At 46.7% G+C, this 23,890-nt stretch overlaps 1 protein-coding gene across 1 annotated transcript in view; it reads left to right on the plus strand.

Annotated features, from left to right (window-relative positions):
- The window catches only part of LOC111962943 (estrogen-related receptor gamma), an 87,843-nt gene that overhangs the window by 6,548 nt on the left and 57,405 nt on the right, over positions 1-23,890 (plus strand). The window contains exon 2 of the mRNA XM_070443278.1: positions 7,217-7,348. Coding sequence (XP_070299379.1) covers positions 7,217-7,348 — 132 coding nt within the window. The remainder of the gene's footprint in view (positions 1-7,216; positions 7,349-23,890) is intronic.

Below are 23,890 nucleotides of genomic sequence, written 5' to 3' on the forward strand. Positions count from 1 at the left end.
CTTTCTCTTTCTCTTTCTCCATCTCTCTCTACTTTAGTGTTGTGTTCAGTTGAAACTACAGGGTAGATGTGAGGACCCTGTTTGGAGAAATTATTTTGAACCAGAGTATTGTAGTGAACAAGAGCTTTCTCTTTCTCTTTCTCCATCTCTCTCTACTTTAGTGTTGTGTTCAGTTGAAACTACAGGGTAGATGTGAGGACCCTGTTTGGAGAAATTATTTTGAACCAGAGTATTGTAGTGAACAAGAGATGTAGGAAAAGGGTTTTAATTTTTTTTTTTTTTATGTCAATATTTATTTATTGAGTCCGTACATTTTCATTTCCGATCAATTATATAGTTAATTTAATGTATATGAAATGTAAATTAAAATGTGTKAGATATTTTCCCTGGTGAGTCATTCACAGGATTTAAATACTATTGTGTGTCGCTGTTGTTTTATTGAGCTTCATTTGGAAGGAGATCATTGTTTTGCATTTCCTTTTTTAAAGGAGCAATCTGTAGGAACAGACAGACAGACTGACTAACCAAAACACCGTCATAAAACAGACAAACAGACATATGTTTCTTGTATGTGTGTGTCTGTATGTCTGTGCGTTGTGGTCGGTGATAAAGAGCAGTGCAGGTTTCGGTTGTGTTGTCACTTAGCCGTGCTTGACCACACCGGCTGCTCTACGGAGCTGTGAGTATTCGTGTGTGCGCGTGCGTGCATGGTACGTGTGCGTGTGTGAACTGCTGTAAGGTCATGCCCGTCCCCTGCGCCCGTGTGCCCCCAGTACCATCCCAGTTCATCAGCCCTTACCGTTCCTACTTCTTAATCACAACAAAGACAACTCTGAATTAATTGCAAAATAAATATTTTGTGGCCAACACATAAGAAATGTTGGGGTGATATTATGCCTTTCTTTTTTTACGGTTCTTTTTGATTTTTTTTATATCATTATTTAGCTGTTTTATCGACTCAAAGTAGTGTATTTTTTTGAGAATGTTTTGACTGATTAGAGGTTTCTCTTAATCGCATGTTCTTTTTGAGACTCTACCGGACTGCAGAAATCATCTGTCAGCTCCGCAGACTGCGATAAGTGAATAGCACAGTTTACAGGCTAAATGTACTTTTAGGTGAAAATAAACCCAGAAACAGAGTTTGTAGTTAATAGTGTTTGTGTTGTTAAAGGGTTTCCATAGACTCTCATCTCTGAACCCCCTAACCTCTCGACCCCATTTAGAGTGCATTCCTTAAGAAAGCATACCTCCTCTCCCTCTCTCTCTCCCCCTCCTCCCCCCCCTCTCCCAACTCTCTCTCTCTCTCCTCTCTCCTCTGTCTCTCTCTCTCTCTCTCTCTCTCTCCTCATCTTCTCTCTCTCTCTCTCTCTCTCTCTCTCTCTCTCTCTCTCTCTCCCCCTCTCCTCTCTCTCTCTCACCCTCTCTCCTCTCCTCGTCCCTCTCTCTCTCTCTCCTCTCTCCCCCTCCCTCCCCCTCTCCTGCTCCCCGGGTCATCGGTGGCTGTCACCTTTTTCTACAAGCTCAGTTTCGTATTAAAGCGCACAGTCATCTGCCACTCACCCCGCTAACACTCCGTCGCTATACCTGAAGTCACACACACCCGTAACCCTCACCTGCCCGCAGACACCAACACACAACACCATAGCCACTCCGAATTACCCCACCTGCCTACCCAACTACAGTAACCAACACCGCACCATTACCCCAAAACACAGACCAGTATGACAGACAGCATAAAGTGAACACGCACGTACACTCTCAGTGTTCTCTCTGCTTTCCTCTGGTGTGTGTAATTGGGCTGTCCCTAGAGGTTATTGGGGGGGGGTCCAGGGCTGAGGAGAGGGGGGGAGGGGGGCCAGGAGGAGACGGTGGTGATGGTTGGCATATTCTGGACCAGATCGATACTGGGAGGCTTCTGCTTACTACGCCATTGGGAAGAATGGCAACCTGTTCTCATCGCACTCAAGCCTCCACCAATCACATACACGGCACTACACACACACACACAGCAGATGCCACATGCACATACCGCCGTAATGGTCCTCGATTCACAGATGGACCAGCAACAACTTGAGTGAGTTCACTAGAGCATATGGCAAGGCATGGACCACACAACACACCACACACACCACACACAACACACACCCTCCCATTATCATCACGAGACGGACCCTACAACCCATTCTTACCTTACACACTACATCACACACTCAGGCACGGGACTACGTCTATCGCTCACACGTCACACACACACCGACTGCCTTTCTCACACCACCACAGCATCAGATAGACTCCTGGCGTAATTTTGGGCCTCACCTCTGTGCTTCCTGATTGTGCTTCAAGTCGTGCTTGGGGCCTGTTCCCTTGTTGCGTGCTGGTTACTTCCCTCTCATCACTGTTCTTGACTAGGGGTGCGCGCCTCGTGTATGGAAGGCTTCCACGCGTACGGATATCCTGCTCGGATGAAGGGGTATGGAGGTCGCCGTCGGCCTTTCTGGACAGGATGGCATCCCTCCCTCTTTTCCGGCCCCTCTCTCTCTGCCTCCTTTTCTCTCTCCCCACCCCCCTCTTCCCCTCTCTTCTTCTCGGCCGGGTCCCGGGCCGTTCTCTCCGTTGTCCCTGCGTCGTCCTCTCTGGTTCTTTGGCGGTCTCTCTCCCCTCCCTCCGGTTTCTTCCGCGTCTCTCGCTGTCCTCGCTCCTCTGCAGTCCTCGTCTCTTACTCTCTCGTATCCCGGTGCCCTCGGTTTTCTATCGCGTCTCGTCCTGTGTTCTCTCCCTCGCTCTGTTCTCTCCCTACTTCCCCTCCTCCTCATCCAATCCCATGCCTTTCATGTACCCGTTTGTTCGGTTTGGCACATGACACCTAAACTGTAGTTCTGTGTGTCTCTTAGTTTGGGGTTCCGCATTTAACTTATCGCGTTTTGCTTAGGCATTGGGCTAGTTGTTCATCTTTGTTGTAAAGTTTGACTCCGTTTGTTTCTTTTCCCTTGGCTGAGGAGATTAGATGAAGGTCGTGGGTTTTGACTCTTTCCCAGACAATCAGGAAACATTAACGGCCGTACATGATCATTGTCGTCTAATTTTCTCGGTTATGTATTGCCTACCATTTGAACCACTGTTCTTCCGTCTGTATATTCCTAATCTTAATTTCGGCTCCGAGTCGCTACTCGTCCGTGTAAATTTGGTTCAGGTGTCTGGTTATCGAGCTCCTGTTGGGGTCAGGTCGGGCGACCTTAGGCCGATCGGTGTTCTGTTTCTCTTGGCTGTGTCGTCCAGTTGGCACGGTGGGTGGGTGTTTGGTCTTACCCTTCCCTTTCGGGTCGAGAATTGGCCGTCTCTCTCCCTAGAGGGGCCATCTCACTTCTCCCCCTCTTCTCTACTCCTTTCCGGGTCTCCACGCGCCTGGGTTTGTCTTCTCACTCCTTCTTCCCGCTACCTTGCCCATCCTGTTCAGCTCCGGCGGAGCGCTGGTCTCCGGCTGCGTCCCGGAGTCGCGTTTTGTCTTTTGGCGCCGCGTGGGTTCTCCTCCACTCTTTCTGTCCTGTTGTTCGCTCGTTCGCCCTCCTGGGAGGCCTGTTCCTGCCTGCACTTGAGAGCGTGCTAACGACGACCCACTTGCTTTGGCAGTTGGCCTCTACTCCCCCTCCTACGTGCCTCTTCCTCCTTCTCCATTCCTCCCTCCCTTCTGGGGCTGTGGGCCCTCCGGCCACTGCCCGTTCTTCTACCCCTTCCTGCGGGCCCCCTTTGTTCCTGCCGTTTCCTTATCTCTGCCTACTCCCTTCTCCCGTTCCGCCCTTCTATCTTTTCGCTCTCGGCTCATGCCGCGGGGCTTCCGTTCTCCCCTCCCATTGGCTGTCCGTTGTCTGGCCGCGTGTTAGGGCCTTGGACCACGCCGCTCTTGGGCTGTTCGGCCGGTTCGCCTTCGCGACCCCCGCACTCATTTTTGCCAATCCGCGTGCGGCGTTCATTTCGTCCGTTTCCTCCCCTCCACTCCTTTCTCTCTTCCCAGTGGTGCTCTCTTTCGGTGTCTCGTTTGGCATCCTGCGCCTTCCTCCTTCCACCTCCTGTTTCCTCCTTCCTCAAGTCTCTTCCGGCCCACGTCAGCAATTTCGTTCATCGGTTGTTGGGGCCCGCTTCCGGTCGCTCCTGATCCCCTCCAGTACCCTACGGCTTCTGCTGCCTCCCCTTGCCTCTTGGCTCCGCTTCTAACCTTTGACCTGTGCGGCTGTCTGCCTTTCCTCACTCGGCTGCTCCGCTCCCTTTTTTGGTCCCCTCTCTTCGCTTTCTTCTTGTACATGGACCTCATTCCTCGTATTCTCTCCTCTCATCTCCTCTCATTTCCTCTTCCCTCTCTTCTTACCGTCTCTCCTACTTGTTCTCGTCGCTTCTCCCACTCTTCGTCCTCCTCCTCTCCCTTCTTTCTTGCCTTCAGTTTCTCACTCTCCTTTTTTCTAATGTTGATTATATTTTTGATTTTATTTGTGAGTTGATGGTTCCCTCTTCTTCTCCCTCGTCTCTTCTTTCTCTCTTCGTCATTCTCTTGTAGTCGCTCTCTTTTCTGTGGTACTATGGTTTGTTGTATCTTATGTATGGGTGTCCTGTTGTCTGGGTCTGTTCTGATCTAAGTGCTGTGTATCTCCACTGGGCCCTGTGTTTCACAACATCTTCTGTTCAGAGCTCTTCTCACAATATCTAGCACCAAGGAATGGATGAATGATCGGCTTCAACTGGTTCTGTTGTCTTTGTGTGGGAGTAAATCGTTGTGCTGTTCATTTGTAGTGGTTTAATTGACTCGTGCCTATGGTGGAGTGTGAATGGGGTTTAGATTTTTTGTTGTTGACTGAATTAGGCGTTTGCGTGATTCTAACTAAAACAAATATTTTATTTGAAGGCATTTATTTGAGTCCCAATAGTAGTATTTGTTGTTTAATTGCATATATTTCCTGTGAAATAATGCATTGATTATTTTGTGACATTTGTGTAATTCTCATCCTAAAAGTACAAGAAGAAAATGCAGTAGGTTGACTTTTGATATTGTCTAAACGCTCCTGCTTGGCCGTATATACATATATATATATATATATATATATATATACACTGCATACTAAACCCCTCGCCGCTTCTCTCTAAAGGAATAGCCTTTCTCCCTAAATAACCGTTCATATTTTATGAACGTATAAGGTTTAACACTCCATCCGATTATAACGCCATAAAGCGTAATGTAATAAAGCAACGGTGTGCTAATCCCGCTGGCATTTTAGCATTTTTTGCTAATGTAAGTGAATGCGTAGCGCGATGGCAGCTGTATTGATCTCAGCCCCTACAGTAGAGAGCTGAACTAGGGCTTGACCATAGCCGTGTGTTGGAGCCGGCCGTGTCTGCAGAACAGTATTGATTCATCCTGTTCCCTCAACTGGAACTGAAGGCAACACATTACATACACAGGACTTTTTCCACTAAGCCCTAGCCTTCCGGCCTACCCAACCCCAAACACACGCACACACCACCATCAGGACTGAGTGTTCTCGCCCTGTACACACACATACACACACACATACTGTATACACACACACACACATATAAACACAAACACACACGCACGCACGCACGCACGCACGCACTTGCACACACCACACACACAGCACACACACACACACACACACACACACACACACACACACACACAGCACACACACACCACACACAAACCCACACACACAACACCAGTGCTCCCGTTGTGTCGTGTGTTTGTGTGGTACACATGTCTTTGACCCGTGTGTGACAGAGGGTCCATGTTTTGGCAGTAATTACTGGTGCACACACAGAGGTAGCCGCATACACAACACAACATATTACACAGAATTAGAAGATTACGGAAACATCACATTCTCTCATGTTTTATGTTGCTTCCTTAATAATAATAATTATAATATATGTTTATTATAATATACAATAAATGCATTGATGTAATTTGGAATTTCACCAAAAGAGTAACGTTATATGCTGTATATAAATGTACACACATTGCCAGGTCGCAGTTGTAAATGAGAACTTGTTCTCAACTGGGCCTACCTGGTTAAATAAAGGTGAACTAAAAGATATCAACATTTTGACTGAATAACATGGAAAGAGAGGTGGAAAGACATAGAGAAAACAGCATTTTATACACATTCCACTGATTTGATTATCCAAATTAAGATGTTGGCTTTTATTTTCAATTACTAGAGTTGACTGTCTATTTTTGACTGTCTATTTTTGACTGTCTATTTTTGACTGTCTATTTTTTTCAGCTCATAATATAAAGCTTTTCTTATTATTATTTGAAATATCCTTCCCCGGTGTTCTCTCTTTTAATGTAGGGAACCTGAAAATTTAATAACACACACACAGTTTCCCCTAAATGACGTCAAACCTTCTCGACTATCCGCCATTTTTTTGGGGGGGGGCGATGATTCTGATTCCGTTGCCAGGGGTGACCTTATCACCCTGGAGACAGCTCCTTCCTTGACGCAGAGGCGGGCTTTGATTGACAGCTATTAGTCCCTCCCCTTTCCTTGCTTTTTATCCTGAGACTGGTAATACCGGTACCGTATTAAAACTGTCCAGGAGGGCTTCTATTAACGTCACACACACACACACACACACACCCGTCTCCCAGGTAACACTGTCCGTTAAATACTGCCGTTAAACATTTACCTTAAAGGCCTCCGCTGTCCGTGCGGACTGTCGCAGATGTCCGTAAACGTTACCGTAGCTGCAGGCCATTCAAAGTGTCGGTCTGTCGTTGTCGTATATCAGACCACATGGTGTGAATACTGTATTGTACAGGCTGTACCCTCTGTCTGTAGCATCTCTATAGTGTCTATAGATTCAAGGTCGCGTCAGTAAGACTTTTTACTACACAGGTCAACCTCTATAACCATTTCTGTGTATGAAGTGTCAGGCCTACTGTTTCTGTGTACTCCCTAGAATCTACAGGCTTCCAGTTTGATAATACTACGTTATGTACAGGCTGACTGTCTGTGTATGAAGTGTCAGGCCTACTGTTTCTGTGTACTCCCTAGAATCTACAGGCTTCCAGTTTGATAATACTACGTTATGTACAGGCTGCCTGTCTGTGTATGAAGTGTCAGGCCTACTGTTTCTGTGTACCCCCAATCCTGACTGCTGGCCTCTTATCTGACCCCCTGTCCCCCTGTGATTCTCTGTGTTGTAGAATGAACTTATCAAAGGCCCAGGTTAATAGTGAAGATAAGTACGGCAAATGCGGCAGCGCCTGGAGAATGCAACAGACTTACGACCTCGATGCCACTCACATGCGTGACGCACATGCACTTTATAACCCAAGGTAAGAGCGGAAAACACGCCACACACACACACRCGCACAAACACACACGCACGCACACATACACACACACGCGCACGCACGCACACACGCACACAGACACACACACTCGCACATCAAAAGCGAATTCAAAGTACTGCTGTTTCTTCCATGTCTCAATGTCTTAGTTTGTGTGTGAAGATCATTTGATATGATTTCATTTAAAAAATGATCATCCCCATTAGCTGATGTCAATGGCGACAGCTAGTCTTACCGGGGTCTGACATATAACGAATAAGACATTACAGACAAAATACTTTACCATTGATATACATGAAAAACTTAACAGGCTGTGTGTGTTGTGTGTGTTGTCTATCAGTTTCCACATACATGTCAGTACATAAAACAGAACAAATAAGTCCACATGGGGGATAGTTGTTCTGCCGTGAGGTGTTGCTTTATTTGTTTTTTAGATAACATGTCTTGTTTGTGTATGTGTTGTGTCGTGTGTCATGTAGGCCTATATTGTACTGTACATATGTTTTTGTTTCTACCTGATGTCCGGTGGTGTGTAGTTATGTGTATGTGGTGTTGTGTGTGTGTGTGTGTGTGCGGTGTGTGTGTGTGTATGTGTGTGTGTGGGCCGTGTGTGTGTGTGTGCTGTCGTGTGTGTTGTGTGTGTGTGTGCTCTGTGCTGATGTGTGTGTGTGAGTGATGTCCTTGTTTAAATATCAGTATTCGCCACTGCACAAACTATCCCTTCCAGGTCTTTTAATAGATTAGGGGGAGCAAAATTACTTGGCTTTCTTAAACCACTCCTGTCATATTCAGAATCATAGCGATTATCCTTCTGTGGGTTTAGGTATTCAGTGATAAGGCGTCTGGGCTTGGTTTCAGAAAGGAAACACGGTGTGAATTGTTTGTTTTTCACGTTCAGCTTACATTTTGCCCGTTCAATTTCGCTCCTGGGTCTGTTGATGAGGTTAGAATGCAGTACACAGGGTAACTGACACTAGTTGTGTTGCCCTTTTAATGGGGGGGTGGTGTTGTTTGTTGTGTTGTAGCAGTGGGCTTGCTCCTGTTAGTTGGTTGTTTGTCTGTTGTCTGTAGCAGTGATTTGCTCCTGTTTAGTGGTTGTTTGTTGTGTTGTAGTATGGGCTTGGCTTCCTGTTTTAGTGGTTTGTTGTGTTGTGTTAGCAGTGGGCTTGCTCCTGGTTTCGTGGTTGTTTGTTTTGATGTTAGCACGTGGGCTTGCTCTGTTTATTAGTGGTTTGTTTGTTGTTGGTAGGTAGTGGGCTTGCTCCTGTTTGTGGTTGTTGGTTGTTGTAGTAGCAGTGGGCTTGCTCCTGTTTCGTGTTGTTTGTTGTTGTGAGTAGTGGGCTTGCTCTGTTTAGTGGTTGTTTGTTGTTGTGTCGCAGTGCTTGCTCTGTTTAGTGGTTGTTTGTTGTTGTGTAGCAGTGGGCTTGCTCCTGTTTGTGGTGTTGTTGTTGTTGTTAGCGTGGGCTTTGCTCCTGTTTAGTTGGTTGTTTGTTGTTGTGTAGCAGTGGGCTTGTGCTCCTGTTTAGTGGTTGTTTGTTGTTGCTGTAGCAGTGGGCTTGCTCTGTTTCAGTGGTTGTTTTTGTTGTGTAGCAGTGGGCAATTTGCTTCCTGTTTTAGTGGTTTGTTTGTTGTTGTGTAGCGTGGGCTTGCTCCTGTTTTGGTTTGTTTGTTTGTTGTGTAGTAGTGGGCTTGCCTCCTGTTAGTGGTTGTTTGTTGTTGTGTCGCAGTGGGCTTGCTCCTGTTTTAGTGGTGTTCTGTTGTTGTGTATCGTAGGGCTTGCTCCTGTTATAGTTGGGTTGTTTGTTGTTGTGTGTAGTGGGCTTGCTCCTTTTTAGTGCGTTGTTTTGTTGTTGGTAGCAGTGGGCTTGCTTCCTGTTTGTGGTTGTTTGTTGTTGTTGTTAGCAGTGGGGCTTGCTCCTGTTTAGTGGTTGTTTGTTGGTGTGTAGTTAGTGGGCTTGCTCCTGTTTGTGGTTGTTGGTTGTTGTGGCAGTGGCTTGCTTCCTGTTTAGTGGTTGTTTGTTGTTGTGTAGTAGTGGGTGCTCCTGTTTAATGGTTGTTGTTGTTGTGTAGCAGTGGGCTGCTTCCTGTTTAGTGGTTGTTTTTGTTGTAGCAGAAGTGGGCTTGCTCCGTGTTTAGTGGTTGTTTGATTGTTGTGTAGCAGTGGAGCTTGCTCCTGTTTAGTGGTGTTTCGGTTGTTGTGTAGCGTGGGCTTGCTCCTGTTTAGTGGTTGTTTGTTGTTGTGTAGCAGTGGGATTCTGCTCTGTTAGTGGTTGTTTGTTGTGTTGTAGTCAGTGGGGCTTGCTCCTGTTTTAGTGGTTGTTTGGTTGTTGTGTAGCAGTGGGCTTGCCTCTGTTTAGTGGTTTGTTTGTTGTTGTGTAGCAGTGGGATTGCTCCTGTTTAGTGGGTTTGTGTGTGTTAGCACGTGGCTGCGGTTAGTGTTTTGGTTGTGTTTTAGAAATGTGGCTAGGGTTCAGTGGATGTGGTTGTGGTTAGGAATGTGGCTAGGGTTAGTGGTTTGTGGTTGTGGATAGAATGTGGCTAGGTGTTATGGTTGTGGTTGTGGTTATAATGTGGCTATGGGTTGGTTGTGGTTGTTGGTTAGAATTGTGGCTAGGGTTCAGTGGATGTGGTGTGGGTTAGATGTGGAGGGTTAGTGGACTTGTGGTTGTGGTTAGAATTGGCTAGGGTTATGGGTGTGTGGTTGTGGTTTAGATGTGGCTTAGGTGTTAGTGATGTGGTTTGTGGTTTAGAATGTGGCTAGGGTTAGTGGTTGTGGTTGTTGTTAGAATGTGGCTAGGGTTAAGTGATTGGATTGTGGGTTAGAATGTTGGCTAGGGTTCAGTGTTGTGGTTGTGGTTGAGAATGTGGCTAGGGTTAGTGGTTGTAGGGTTGTGGTTAGAATGGGCATAGGGTTGTGGTTGGGGTTTGGTTGAATGTGGCTAGGGTTTAGTGGTGTGGTTGTGGTTGATGGGCTAGGGTTTAGTGGTTGTGGTTGTGGTTAGAATGTGGCTAGGTTAGTGGTTTGTGGTTGTGGTTAGATGTGGCTGGGGTTAGTGGTTGTGGTTGTGGTTAGAATGTGGCAGGGTTAGTGGGTTTGGTTGTGGTCTAGATGTTGGCTGGGTTAGTGGTGTGGTTGTGTGGTTAATGTGGTTAGGGTTAGTGGTTGTAGTTGTGGTTAGAATGTGAGCTAGGTTAGTGTTGGAGTGGTTTGTGGTAGATGTGGCTAGGGTTAGTGGGGTTGTGGCTGTTGGTTTAGAATGTGGCTAAGTTATGTGGTTGTGGTTGTGGTTTAAAGTGTGGCTAGGTAGTGGTTGTGGTTGTGGTTAGAGATGTGGCTAGGGTTAGTTGGGTTGTGGTTGTGGTTAGAATGTGGCTATGTTAGTGGTTGTGTTATGTGGCTTGTGGTTTGTGGTTAGAATGTGGCTAGGGTTAAGTGGTTGTGGTTTGGTGTTAGCATGTGGCGTGGGTATAGTGGTATGTGTTTTAGAATGTGGTGTAGGTTAGTGGTTGTGGTTTGGTTAGAATGTGGCTAGGGTTGTTGGTGTGGTTGTGGTTTAGAATGTTGGTGCTAGGGTTAGTGGTGGTTGTGGTTACGAACTTGTGGCTAGGTTAGGGTTGTGGTTTGGTTAGATGTGCGTAGGGTAAGTGGGTTTGGTTGTGGTTTAGAATGTGGCTAGGGTTTTAGTGGTGTGGTTGTGGTTAGTAATGTGGCTTAGGGTTAGTGGTTGTGGTTGTGGTTAGATTTGGCTAGGGTTAGTGGTTGTGGTTGTTTTGTTTAGAATTTGGCTAGGGTTTTAGTGGTGTGGTTGTGGTTACATGTGGTAGGGTTATGGTGTGGTTGTGGTTTAGATGTGGCTAGGCGTTTAGTGGTTTGGGTTGGTGGTTTAGAATGGTGGCTACGGGTTAGTGGTTTGGTGTTGTGTTAGAATGTGGCTAGGTGGTTGTGGTGTGTTCTTTGGTTAGTGTGGCTTAGGGTAATCGGTCGTTGGGTAGGTGGCTAGGGTTAGTGCGTCTTGTTCGCTGTAGACACTGTCGCGCTAGGGCTTCAGTGGTGGTGGGTTGTGGTTAGAATGTTGGCTAGGGTTAGTGGTTGGTGGTTGTGGTGTAGAATGTGGCTAGCGGTTACGTGGTTGGTGGGTTGGGTTAGATGTGAGTGGATGTGGTGTGTTGGGCGGTGGGATGTGGTTGGTAGAAGTGTGCTAGGTTCGTGTGGTGTTAGATGTGGTCAGTGGTTAGGATGTGGTGGCCGGGTTGCTTGTGGCGGTGTGGTGTGAAGGCTGGGTGGTGTAGAGGGCTAGGGGGGTGAGAGTGCTAGGGTGTGGATATGTGGCAGGGTTGGTGGTGTGGTAGAGGGCTGGGTTGTGGTTGTGGTTTGTTGGCTAGAATGTGGCTAGGGTTAGTGGTTTGGTTGAATGTGGCTCGGGTTAGTGGTTTGTGGTTGTGGTTAGATGTGGCTAGGTTATGGATTGTGGTGGTTGATGGTTAGATGTGGCTAGGGTTAGTGGTTGTCGGTTGTGGTTAGACTGTGCTAGGGTTAGATCGGTTCTGTGGTTGTGGTTTAGAATGTGGCTAGGTGTTAGTGGCTTGTGGTTGTGGTTTAGCAATTGTGGGCTTAGGGTTAGTGGTTGTGGTTGTGGTTAGCATGTGGCGTAGGGTAGTGGTTGTGGTTGTGGTTAGAATGTGGCTAGGGGTAGTTGGTTGTGTGTGTGGTGGATAGGAAGTGGCTAGGTTAGTGGTTGTGTTGTGCGTTAGAATGTGGCTAGGGTCTAGTGGTTGTGAGTGTGGTTAGGATGTGGCTCGGGTTAGTGGTTGGGTTGTGTTAGTGTGGCAGGGTTAGTGGTTGTCTGTTTCCTTTGCAGCGGTGTGTCTGACTGCCTTCAATGGCATGTTCAGTGACCCAGAGAACGAGGGAGGGGGTGGAGACGGAGGAGAGAGACATAGGGAGGACGAGAGAAAGGGGGGGGGAGGGGAAGAAATAGTATTTATATGCAGTGAAAAGCGGAAGAAGGTCAATGAAGGATATGTGTTGTCTTGGCGAGGTGTGGAACTGGGGAGGGGAAAAAAAAACAAGGAAGGGGCAGGAAAGGGGGGGGAGGGACAAGAGATTAAGGGGGGAACAAAGGAGGGTAGAGGGGGGAGGAAAGGTAAGAGGAAAGGGGATGGAGGTGAGAGAGGCGGTAGAGCGGGGTAGAGGGGTGGAGGTTAGAGAGAGGGTTAGAGAGGGGTGATGGAGTAGCTAAGAGGAGTTAGAGAGGGGTGAGACGGTAGAGAGAGGGTAGAGAGGGGATGAAGTAAGCGAGGGGTAGAGAGGGGCTGGAGGTAGAGAGAGGTAGGAGGGGATGGAGGTAGAGAGAGGGTAGAAGAGGAGATGGAGTAGAGAGAGGGTAGAGAGGGTATGGAGGTATAAATAGGGTAGAGAGGGGATGAGGTAGAAGGAGGGCGTAGAGAGGGGGATGGATGTAGAGAAGGTAGGCGGGCGGATGGAGGTGAGATGGGGTTAGAGAGGGGATGGAGGTGAGAGAGGAGGTAGAGGGGGGATGGAGTAGAGAGTGGGTAGAGAGGGGTGGAGGGAGAGGAGTGGTAGAGAGGGGGATGGGGTAGAAAGAGGGGATGGGGTAGAAGAGGCAGGGTAGAGAGCGGGTAGAGGTGAGAGAGAGGCGGGTAGAGAGGGGGATGGAGGTTAAGAGAGGGGTTTTAGAGAGGAGGATGGAGGGAGAGATAGTGGTAGGAGGGGATGAGTACGAGTAGAGTGAGAGCGGGGCCATTCTGTCTGCCCTGTTGTAGAGAGGTGGAGGTGAAGGTCCGTCTTGCACGCAGGGGTCTGGCCTGCCAGCGGTCATGAACCACTCTGGGGGCGCCAGCGAGATGCCTGATTTATACCTGCCACATGGAATGATAGATCGACGAATGAGAGCGAGAGAGAGAGAGAGAGACGCAGGACGAGCTTGTCTATAAGTTTTTGAGAGGAGAGAGGAGGAGGAGAAGACACAGAGAACGAGGATAGGAGAATAGTAGAAGAGGGATAAAGACAGCGGTGATATTGGTAAGGTGAAGAGGCACTGCAGATATGAACTAAATGTTGTGTGTGTGTTTGTTGTGTGTTGTGTGTTGTGTGTTGTGTGTCTGTGTGTGATGTGTTGTGTGTGGTGTGGTGATTGGGATGGGGTGATAGACGTGCCTTGCCCTTCAGATGTAGTGGAATGCGATTAATGCTTGGCAGCTCCTCTTACCAATAAATGTGAGTATGAGTCATCAGAGGATCATGAGTCACTGTTTTAGCGGATTTACTACAGCCAGATGTGCAAGTTAGCCCACCGCGCTAGCACACCACATCTCACACACGGATAGGGTTTCTATTGTGTGTGTGTGTGTTGTTGTGTGTGTGTGTGTGTTCTTCAGTTTGTTTTTTAGTTTCGTTTGTACTGTCTGTTTCTGTTTGTGTGAGGCCTGGTTGTTTAATCAGGATTGTACTTGAGGTCTAAAACCAGTGTAAAAAGAACACTGAATGCGAAGAGCACATAATGTTTTAATTCCTTTCCATTGGGTCTGCTCTTTCTCGCTAGTGTTCCAGTAATTAGATGGCTGGAAAGATGTCTCATGTGTTTTGACTTTTGTCAACTTCATTTATGGCGTGTCGGTGTCCACAGCGTTGTCTGGGATCTGGTCATGAAAACCAAGGAGTCATCATGGAACTCTGTGTCATTTTTTTAAGTGTTAAGCAAACCGTTTTGTTTCATGTTCAAACATAGCTCTCCTTGTGCCTTCTGTGTGTGTGTGCGTGTGTTGTGTGTGTGTTGTGTGTGTGTGTGTGTGTGTGTGTGTGTGGTGTGTGTGTGTGTGTGTGTGGTGTGTGTTGTGGTTGTGGTGTGTGTGTGTGTTGTGTGTTTGTGCAAGCACATGAAAGCCTCATATACCCTGGCCTGGGTTTTAGACGAGCTGTGGCCAAACAATTTTGCTACCTAGCCCTCCTTAACCACCCCGGCATATTCCCTCTGGCATGATCTAACCTGCGTATATGATGCTAGGGTGTATGTTGTCTGGGGCGTGATTCATGGCGGGAACAGTACAGACGTTCAGATAGAAATGTACACGTTAACAGCAAATATTATTGTGTGTCATGTTGAATATTTTGGGGAATCGTGTCAGCTCTTTCATTACATTTCGATATTTACATTCTGAAATGTTTGCTTCACCAAATACACCCCAGGTGTATGGGATCGGCTATATTATATAATTTGCCTTGTATATTTTGCATGTTCGTTTATTGGGCCTATTGTTGTGGTTTAGCCCTTTAAAGGGGGGGGGGGGGGGGGGGGGTACAGAGTCTTTAGGCCAGGATTTCCCTTGAGATAGTCTGGGGTCAAGCCTATTTAAGGACCATTGGCAGCCGCCTCACAACAGGCTCTTTTAGCCATCACGTCTAACACGTTTTACCGGCACATAGAGACAGCACTGCGTGTGTGTGTGTTGTGATGTGTGTGTGTGTGTGTGTGTGTGTGTGTGTGTGGTGTGTGTGTGTGCTGTGTTGTGTGCGTTTGTTGGTGTGTATGTGGTTAGACTGGGGGTTGTGGATACACACACACCACACACACACACACACACACACACACTGCTTCTTTGGCTTTCACTAACTTGCTCTATTTATTTTCGACATCCGCTACATTCCCAGTATGCATCTCTGACTCTCAGCCCGATCAGAGGACCCAGGCAGCCAGAGAGGAAATGTTTACAATACACTGACTTGCAGAGTATGAGTTGCCCAAACACACAAGACACACCGACACGCAAAAAACACACACACACACACACTGGTATCAGTATAAATATTCTAGCTACAGATGTGTATTGGTTTTTTCTTTGTGTTTGTTTAAACTGTGGTTTGATGAGGAATGAAAGAGAAAATAGCAAGTCCCAGACATGACTAAATTCACTTCCCACAGGGCCTTGCACCTGTCAGCATGTCAGCCAGTGGGGTACTCAGCTTAGCGATTCGATCAATGGAAGGAGAGGAGAGGTGTAGGTTGTGTTTTGTGTGCACCTCTGTAATTATCTGTTTGGACTGAATAGGTGTTAGGAAAGTGATTCACTGAGTATCAAAGGTTGTGTGATGTCGCAGTTGTGTGTCGAAGTTGTGTCGGAGTGTGTGTGTGTGTTTTTCGAGTGATGATTCCACTGAGAGGGCTGAGCTGGATTGACCCAGACAAGCACTGCTCAAACAGAAGAGGATGTCACACACACACACACACACACACACACCCACAACACCACACACCAACACATCACCACACAACACACCACACCCACACACACACACACACAACACACACACACACCACACACACACAAACACACACACACACACACACACACACACACACACAGGAAAACAATGTTCACAGACACTCACTCCAAGATATATTTTCCACTAGCTGTTTGAGAGAGATTGGACACAACACAAACACACACAGTAGTTAGATGCGTTGGACTAGTAACTGAAAGTTTGCTTAGTCGAATCCCCGAAACTGACCATGGTACAATCTGTCGTTCTGGCCCTGAACAAAGGCAGTTAACCCACTGTTCTCGCTGTCCATTGTAAATAAAATTTGTTCTTAACTGACTTGCCTATTAACATAAGGGTAAAATGAAACAATAATAACACACACACACACACACATCATATACATGCATTTATTGGCAGTGGTACCACAGACTAGTGCTTTTGTGCTTACACTCAACACACATAGACATTGCCAGCAAGGCTTGCGTGCACACGACCACACAACACTATTGGAAACACCGCCTTAGCCAATAGACGCGACGACAGATAGAGGCTGGCAATTTAAACAGAGGGATAGAGAGGTGTAAGGAACGACCGAGGGATCCACAACGATGAGAATACGGGAAAGAAGGTAGAGTGAGATGATAAGGTGCATAGATAGGAAGAGACATGGTTTCACTTGGTCGGTGTCTCCTTCTCAGTGTTATTCTACAGCCCTTCTACACACACACACACACCAACACACAACACACACACCACCACACACACACACACACACACACACAACACACACAACAGCAACACCACACACACACACACACACAACACACATTAACTTATTCCCTGTGGAGGCCATCTCTACTTACACCATCAAATGGGTTTGAAGTTGATTAAATTTGTTCAGGGGAAACGGCTCGTTACTGTAAATTCCCCATCTCTAATAAACTAGATTGCCTTAAACAGATGGGCCACAGACAGCTTTGGTTGTGTGTGTGTGTGTGAAAGAGAAGAGAGGGAGTGGAGCGCGGAGAGCTGAGGAGCGAGAGAGAGCGAGAGTGAGAGCGAGAGAAGCGAGAGAGCGAGAGAGAGAGACGAGTTAGAGAGCAGAGAGAGAGAGAGAGAGAGAGAAGCAGAGGAGAGAGAGAGAGAAGAGAGAGAGAGAGAGAGGAGAGAGGAGGACGAATGGGGGATTGATGTGTGGTAAAAAGAGAACGGGCATGTTAAGGATTATCAAATGGAAAGGCTCATCCCGGAAAAACTGAGAGGAGACGTTTACGGTCTGTGTTTCTGTCTGTCCGTCTGTCTTAACACCTCACCCCCCCTCCCCCTACCCGCACATTTTTTAACCGCCTGCCCCAATCCTCACCCTCACCCATCCTCACCCCCTTTTCCTCCTCATCTGCTTCCTTCATCTTCATCTTCACCTCACTCTTAATCTTTCTTCTTACCCGCTTTTTTCCTACCACCTCTTCTCACCTCGTCTTATCTAAACCCTCCTTAGCCCTCTCACTCCGAGTCCCCTCTTCTACTTCACCCCTCCACCTGGCCTGGAAAAGGGTGTGACTCTTGTTTTTGTAACTGTTTTATAGGCAGTAGAACCAGGCAAATGACATGAGAAGTCGAAGGAATGAGTATTCTGCTGCATAGGGTGAATGTCTTTAGTATATCAATTGAACAAGAAGTTGGGGACAGACTACAATTCACTTTCCACATACAGTGGAGAAAGAATGCAATTATATAGACTGCTAGCTTAAAGAAAGACAGAGAGAGGGCGGGAAAAGAGAAGAGAGGGGGGTTGGAGAAGAGAGAATGAGGCGAGAGAGGTAGGGATAGAGGACGGGTAGAGGGGAGAGAGACAGAGAGAGGAAAGAAGAGAGAGAGAGACGAGAGAGAGGAGAGAGAGGCCAGAGAGAGGAAGAGAGAGAGAGAGAGGAGAGAGAGAAGAGAGAGAGAGCGAGAGAGAGAGACGAGAGAGAGAGAGAGAGAGAGAGAGATGAAGGAGGAGAGAGAGAGAGAGAGAGGACAGAGAGAGAGAGAGCGGCAAGGTGGGCATTACAGGGTACAAGCTGATTATGGTGGAATGTGAATTAGATTTTGTAGCAGATGGTGGTTCTTGAGTGGTGTAAGATGCTTTGCGGCGTAGCGAGGCGAGGGGGAAGAGGGATAGAGGAGGAGGGGGGTGATGGAGGAGGGGGGTAGCGGGGCAGCTTGCAGCGTTTCCTCTCTTTCTTGAGGACGCGGTATAACATCACGAAACAATCCCGTTCCTGACAGCCAATTTCCTCGAATCTGATCTGGGTTAAAGACGCGGCCAGGCCCAGGTCCGCTTAAGCTCCGCTTTCTCACCCCAAACCACCCGCACGCCCCGCCAACCGACCAACCACGCCATTTAACTGCCTGCACGTTCACCTTTCCCTCCCCCTCTCTTTTCTCCCCTCTCCCTCCTCCTCTTTTCATTTCTCATTTTCTGCCCTGTCATTTTTCTGAGAATAAAAATCCTCTTTTACATCTGCTTTAATAAACTGGTTTTTTAATCCGGACAAGTTTTTCAAAACTTATTTATATTATAGTTTATGTGCAATTTCATTTGATCCCACGCCTGGTTTATCCTTTATCTCTGTGGTGTGTTGTGTGTGTGTGGTGTGTAGTGTGTGTGTGTGTGTGTGTGTGTAGTGTGTTGTGTGTGTGTGTGTGTGTGTGTTGTGTGTTGTGTGTGTGGTGTGTGTGTGTGTGTGTGCTGTGTGTGTGTGTGTTGTGGTGTGTGTGCTGTTGTGTGTGAGAGAGGAGCGTTAAAGAGATGAGAGTGTATCAGTCCTGTAGTTCGAGAGTTTTCTCCCTTATTGAAAAACAGCCTAGCTTATTTGCCATGTCAGCGAGGGTCTGTGTGTTAGTCGAAAGGTTTGGAGGGGTTACTGCCCCCTAATGCTCCCCGATAACAACCGCTAATCCACACGCCACACACACACACACACACACACACACACACACACACACACACACACACACACACACAATTTTGTGTTTATTTTTCATTGTTCAATTTCATATTGTCTTGTATGGTGTTGTGTTGCGGTGAACTTTTAAGAGCTGCTCTTACAGCACTGCTCTCTCTGAGTGTTGCTTTCACCTGGTCAAGATAACACAACACACACACACTGACGTGATAAAGATAGTGTATGGTTGAAGCACAGTACTGGCTCTGCAGGAAAATGACCTAAATCATCAAGATTCTCATCTGAGAGAGAGAGAGAGAGAGAGAGCCAGGGGCTGTCACACAGAGTAGGCAGTAACACACACACACGCACTCACGCACGCACGCACGCACACACACACACACACACACACACACAGCCATATCTGTTGAGGATCGGCCCACCTTGACAGGCCTGTCTTCAGTGAACAAGACCATGCTTCTCTCATATCTGGTCCCATTACACCCACCCACCCACCTGTTCAACAACATCACCTCAGCTGAAACGGCTACACTACATCTATCATTCACATTGCCATGTGTATGTCAAGCAGACAAAGTGGTATTATACTTGATCTTGGTGCAACATTTTGGGATGATCATACAAAAGTAATGTATATATTTATTGCTTTAAATATCTTCATAATTTGGTGTTATGTATTTATAGAATTAACCTGCAGTGATGCAGCTCTAATGTTATTTGGTTGCAAATAAAATAAAACGAATTTCTTATGAAAAATAGATGTAATGAAAATAGCTAGGAAGGGGTAACAAACATTTATCGTAATAACATAATGGTAAATCCGTAGTGTTATTTAAGTTGCCACAGTTGGAGTTGTACCCTGGTGGTAATCCTTGTTTGATCTATGCAGGTTAGGAACCACAGGCCTCCGAGGGGTGTCACAATCATTAACGTCCCCACTGCTAGGCTAGCATGTCCCACCTAGTGCTTAAACAGTATGTGTCGCATGTATTACGGTCCCCTCTGTTAGCTTGTCTAGTGTAGCGTGAGCCTCTAAGACACGGCTTTACTGCCGTGCGGCCCATTGGCCAAATGTGTTTGTGCCATTATCACATTGATTGCATGTAATCAGTGGGTTTCTTCTGCAGCCGACAGAGTGAATGACTACTTTCCCAGCCTGTAATGTTATAACAATTGATCTTTCTGCCTCGCCGAGAGACAATTTACTGGCTCTCTTGTTATTTCTTATTCCTCCTCAGACAGGAACAACTGTAATCATCCACCCACTAGGATACACACACACCAGGCCCAGCGAGGAACCAGTGGCCTTTTACCCAGAATTCACCAGAACAGGAAGCCAGTGTTTCTTACCCATAATTCTCCGGAAGAGCAAAGTGCTCCCTTCGATCGATGTTAAGAACGAACAAACCGACAGTGGTTCGATGCTGCTAAAGAAACAGCAGGATTCGGATTGTAGCTTAGAAGGAGGAGGAAAAAAACGACTTGAGGGGGGAAAAAAAGCAATTGACTATTGTGATGAAGTCATCCTATTCACGCAGCCCAACTATAGACATGTAAATGCATTGGCTGTCTTTATTTCCCAGCGTTGACCATATCTAGATAGAAATGTGAAAGCTTTTTTTTTTTTTGCTTATTGGACTTTGTTTCCTTATCTGTGTGGAGGGAGACACAATGCATGGCTCTGATGAAATGGTTTCTACCTGATTACTCTGTCAGCACTTATTCTACCTTATAGAGACGTGCTGTATGTTCAAGTGGCCATCCCCTTCCCTCCACCTCCTCTTCTTCTTCGCRCCTCCTCTTCTTCTCTCCTCCTCTTCTTCGCTCCTCCTATTCGTCTCTCCTCTTCTTCTTCTTCTTCTACATTTACATTTTAGTCATTTAGCAGACGCTCTTATGCAGAGCGACTTACAGTAGAGTGCATACATTTTATAACGTTTTTACATACTGAGACAAGGATATCTCTACCGGCCAAGAGCAGACGCTCTTATCCAGAGCGACTTACAGTAGAGTGCATACATTTTATTAAAAAAAAAAAAAAATCTTTTTTTTTTTGAACATACTGAGACAAGGATATCCCTACCGGCCAAACCCTCCCTAACCCGGACGACGCTATGCCAATTGTGCGTCGCCCCACGGATCTCCCGGTTGCGGCCGGCTGCGACAGAGCCTGGGCGCGAACCCAGCCCAGCCTGGGCGCGAACCCAGAGACTCTGGTGGCGCAGCTAGCACTGCGATGCAGTGCCCTAGACCACTGCGCCACCCGGGAGACCCCCTCTTCTTTCTTCTCTCCTTCCTCTTCTTCGCTCTCCTCTTCTTCTCTCTCCGCCTTTCTTCGCTCCTCCCTCTTCTTTGCCCCTCTCTTCTCTCTTCTCTTATTCGCTCCCTCTTCTCGCTATCCTCTTCTTCTCTCCTCCTCTCCTTCTCTCCTTCACTCTTCTTCTCTCTCCTCTTCTTCTCTCTTCCTCTTTTCTCTCTCCTCTTCTTCTTCTCCTCTTCTTCGCTCTCCTCTCTCCATCAATCAGTCCCCTCCAGAGGATAACGAGAGGAAAAAATTGACAGACAGAGAAAAAGTGAAAGCCAAAAAAAAGGGAGAGAAATCAAAAGGGAGAGATAGAGAGTGGTAGGTGTAGGGCAGCCCTCCTCGACGACTGCCTCTAATACAATGATTGCATGTTTGTCCCAGCAGTTGTCTGAACAGTGAATCAGTTGCCCTGTTCTAATGACACCTTGTCATGCCCGAGTGGCCCACCAACACCTCTACACAGACGCATCACACACCACTACTGCTCTCCTGTTGATTTCACCACGCCTCGCTTCAGCGAGCCCGGGGAAAAAAACAGGAAGAGTGAGAGACAGAGAAAATAACAGGTGAGAGCTGAGGAAAAAAGAGGGACAGAGAAAATAACAGGTGAGAGCTGAGGAAAAAAAGAGGGACAGAGAAATAAACAGGTGAGAGCTGAGGAAAAAAAGAGGGACAGAGAAAATAACAGGTGAGAGCTGAGGAAAAAAAGAGGGACAGAAGAAATAACAGGTGAGAGCTGAGGAAAAAAGAGACAGAGAAAATAACAGGTGAGAGCTGAGAGAAAAAAGAGGACAGAGAAAATAACAGGTGAGAGCTGAGGAAAAAAAGAGGGACAGAGAAAATAACAGGTGAGAGCTGAGGAAAAAAAGAGGGACAGAGAAAATAACAGGTGAGACTGAGGAAAAAAAGAGGGACAGAGAAAATAACAGTGAGAGCTGAGGAAAAAAAGAGACAGAGAAAATAACAGGTGAGAGCTGAGGAAAAAAAGAGGGACAGAAAGAGGGTCATCTGATGAACAAGATCTAGTTTAAGACAATAAACAGATCACCTTCAGTAAAAGGAAGGTGAACTGAGGTGTAACCTTCAGCAAAAGGAAGGTGAATGGAGGTGTAGCCTTTAGTAAAAGGAAGGTACCCGTTATCATTATTAAATATCTATTTATCGTGGATTTTAACACAGCAGGCTTCTTCTGGCTTTGAACTGAGGGAGGTTTTCTCTGTCAAAGAATGAGAAAAGGGAAGTCATAGTTAGTCCTGTCACTCAAATATACAATATATATATTCTCCGTATTAATTTTTGGTTACGTTGTCTTTATTTCTATTGTGTCTCTGATTCTCTCTGTTCTTGCTCTCTCTGATCTTGTTACTCTTCTCTCTTTTGTCAAAACATCATGGTCACGGACAATCAGTCATGAATTTGRCTTCAACGCTGTGATTAATGTGTCTATCCAACAGCACCTGGCGCGCACTCACACGCACACAGACTAGCACACGCGTACACATAAACACACACACACACCTGGCACCACAGACCTGGCACCACAGACCTGACACCACAGACCTGGCACCACAGACCTGGCACCACAGACCAGGAACCACAGACCTGGCACCACAGACCTGGCACCTATATATAAACCGAGACTTGATACAGCATGTGCTGCTGATACTGATACATTTTCCTCAGATCAACTGGTTTAATGATCATGATACCGTCTAATATGACGTCCATCTCTCTCTGTGCTCATCGTCGTTGGAACTGAATGATGGACAATTAAGAATTACACAGATGTCTGCCCCTTCACACTTGGCAACCAAAAGAGACAGGCACTTTTGAGTGTTCTTTAAGTACTGTAGTATAGAGCCATCACATTATAGATAACATATAGCATGTCCGCATTCATCCATTCCCTCTCTCTCTCTCTKTCTTTCTCTCTTTCTTTCTCTCTTTCTCTCTTTCTCTCTCTCTGTCTGTGATTTCTTAATCTTCTCTCTGTCTCCGTTCTTTGCATGTCTTTTTATTTCCCCCTCCTGACAATCATTGTTCCCATTCATAAGCAGCGACTAAATCTGAACGCTTTTCACACTTAAACTCTCCTCTTAATGGCCCTCCCAGGGATTGGGGCTCTGCCTCGCGTGCCGAAAACAGATAAAATCATTACCTCTCAAATGGTCTCTTCTCTGTCAGAAAGGCTTTCTTGTCTTCTAAAATATAGGCCCCAGAATCCCATCCCTCTCTTGGCTAATGGGAATTTTACTGCATCTAATTTTAGATTCAAGTGGGGCACGGAATAAGACCCACCAGCTGACAATTGAATTTATAGATAGTTGTGAATATTGCAGCCTGCCATTAATAGAGTCGTGGATTCTCAAAGACCTAAAGAGAGAGAGAGAGGGACGAGAGCAAGAGAGATGGAAAGAGAGAGATGAAGAGAGGGATGGTTAATAACTTTTTGCTCAGCGTTCTGAAGCTGAGTGTCTTGCCTTGGGTAAAACCTACGTGTTGTAAAACATGACAAAAAGAAGACGACATGTTCCTGAAACCCGCCCCGAAAGTTTTTACAAAATATTGCTGGTGTTGTCAGTTATCTTCTCGCTCTCTCTTATTGTTGCTCTTCTGCACGTGTGTGTGTGTGTGTGTACTGTGTGTGTGTGTACTGTGTGTGTGTGTATATTTATATATGTAGGGAAGGTTTTTCAGGATCAATCTGCTTGAGGGAAAGTTTCGGGAGCGTGGCTATCACTTTAATCTATATCACCCCTTTCATCCCCTCCCCCGCTCTCCCCCCAACCTCCCTCTCTCCGTCACTCCCTCCCTCCTCCCAGGTCTGGTTTATAGGCTTCAGTAGAGTCGGGGGTTTTACAAGCCGACTGGATTTTAGAGCACTCGTTTAGTAGCACCCCTCTTTAATTAAAAAACCCCTTTGTGTCCTCCCTTTCAGAGAGAGAGAGAGAGAGAGAGAGAGAGCGAGAGAGCAGAGAGAGAGAAGAGAG

This window comes from Salvelinus sp. IW2-2015, linkage group LG4q.2, assembly GCF_002910315.2.
Source record: "Salvelinus sp. IW2-2015 linkage group LG4q.2, ASM291031v2, whole genome shotgun sequence".
Taxonomy (NCBI): Eukaryota; Metazoa; Chordata; class Actinopteri; order Salmoniformes; family Salmonidae; genus Salvelinus; species Salvelinus sp. IW2-2015.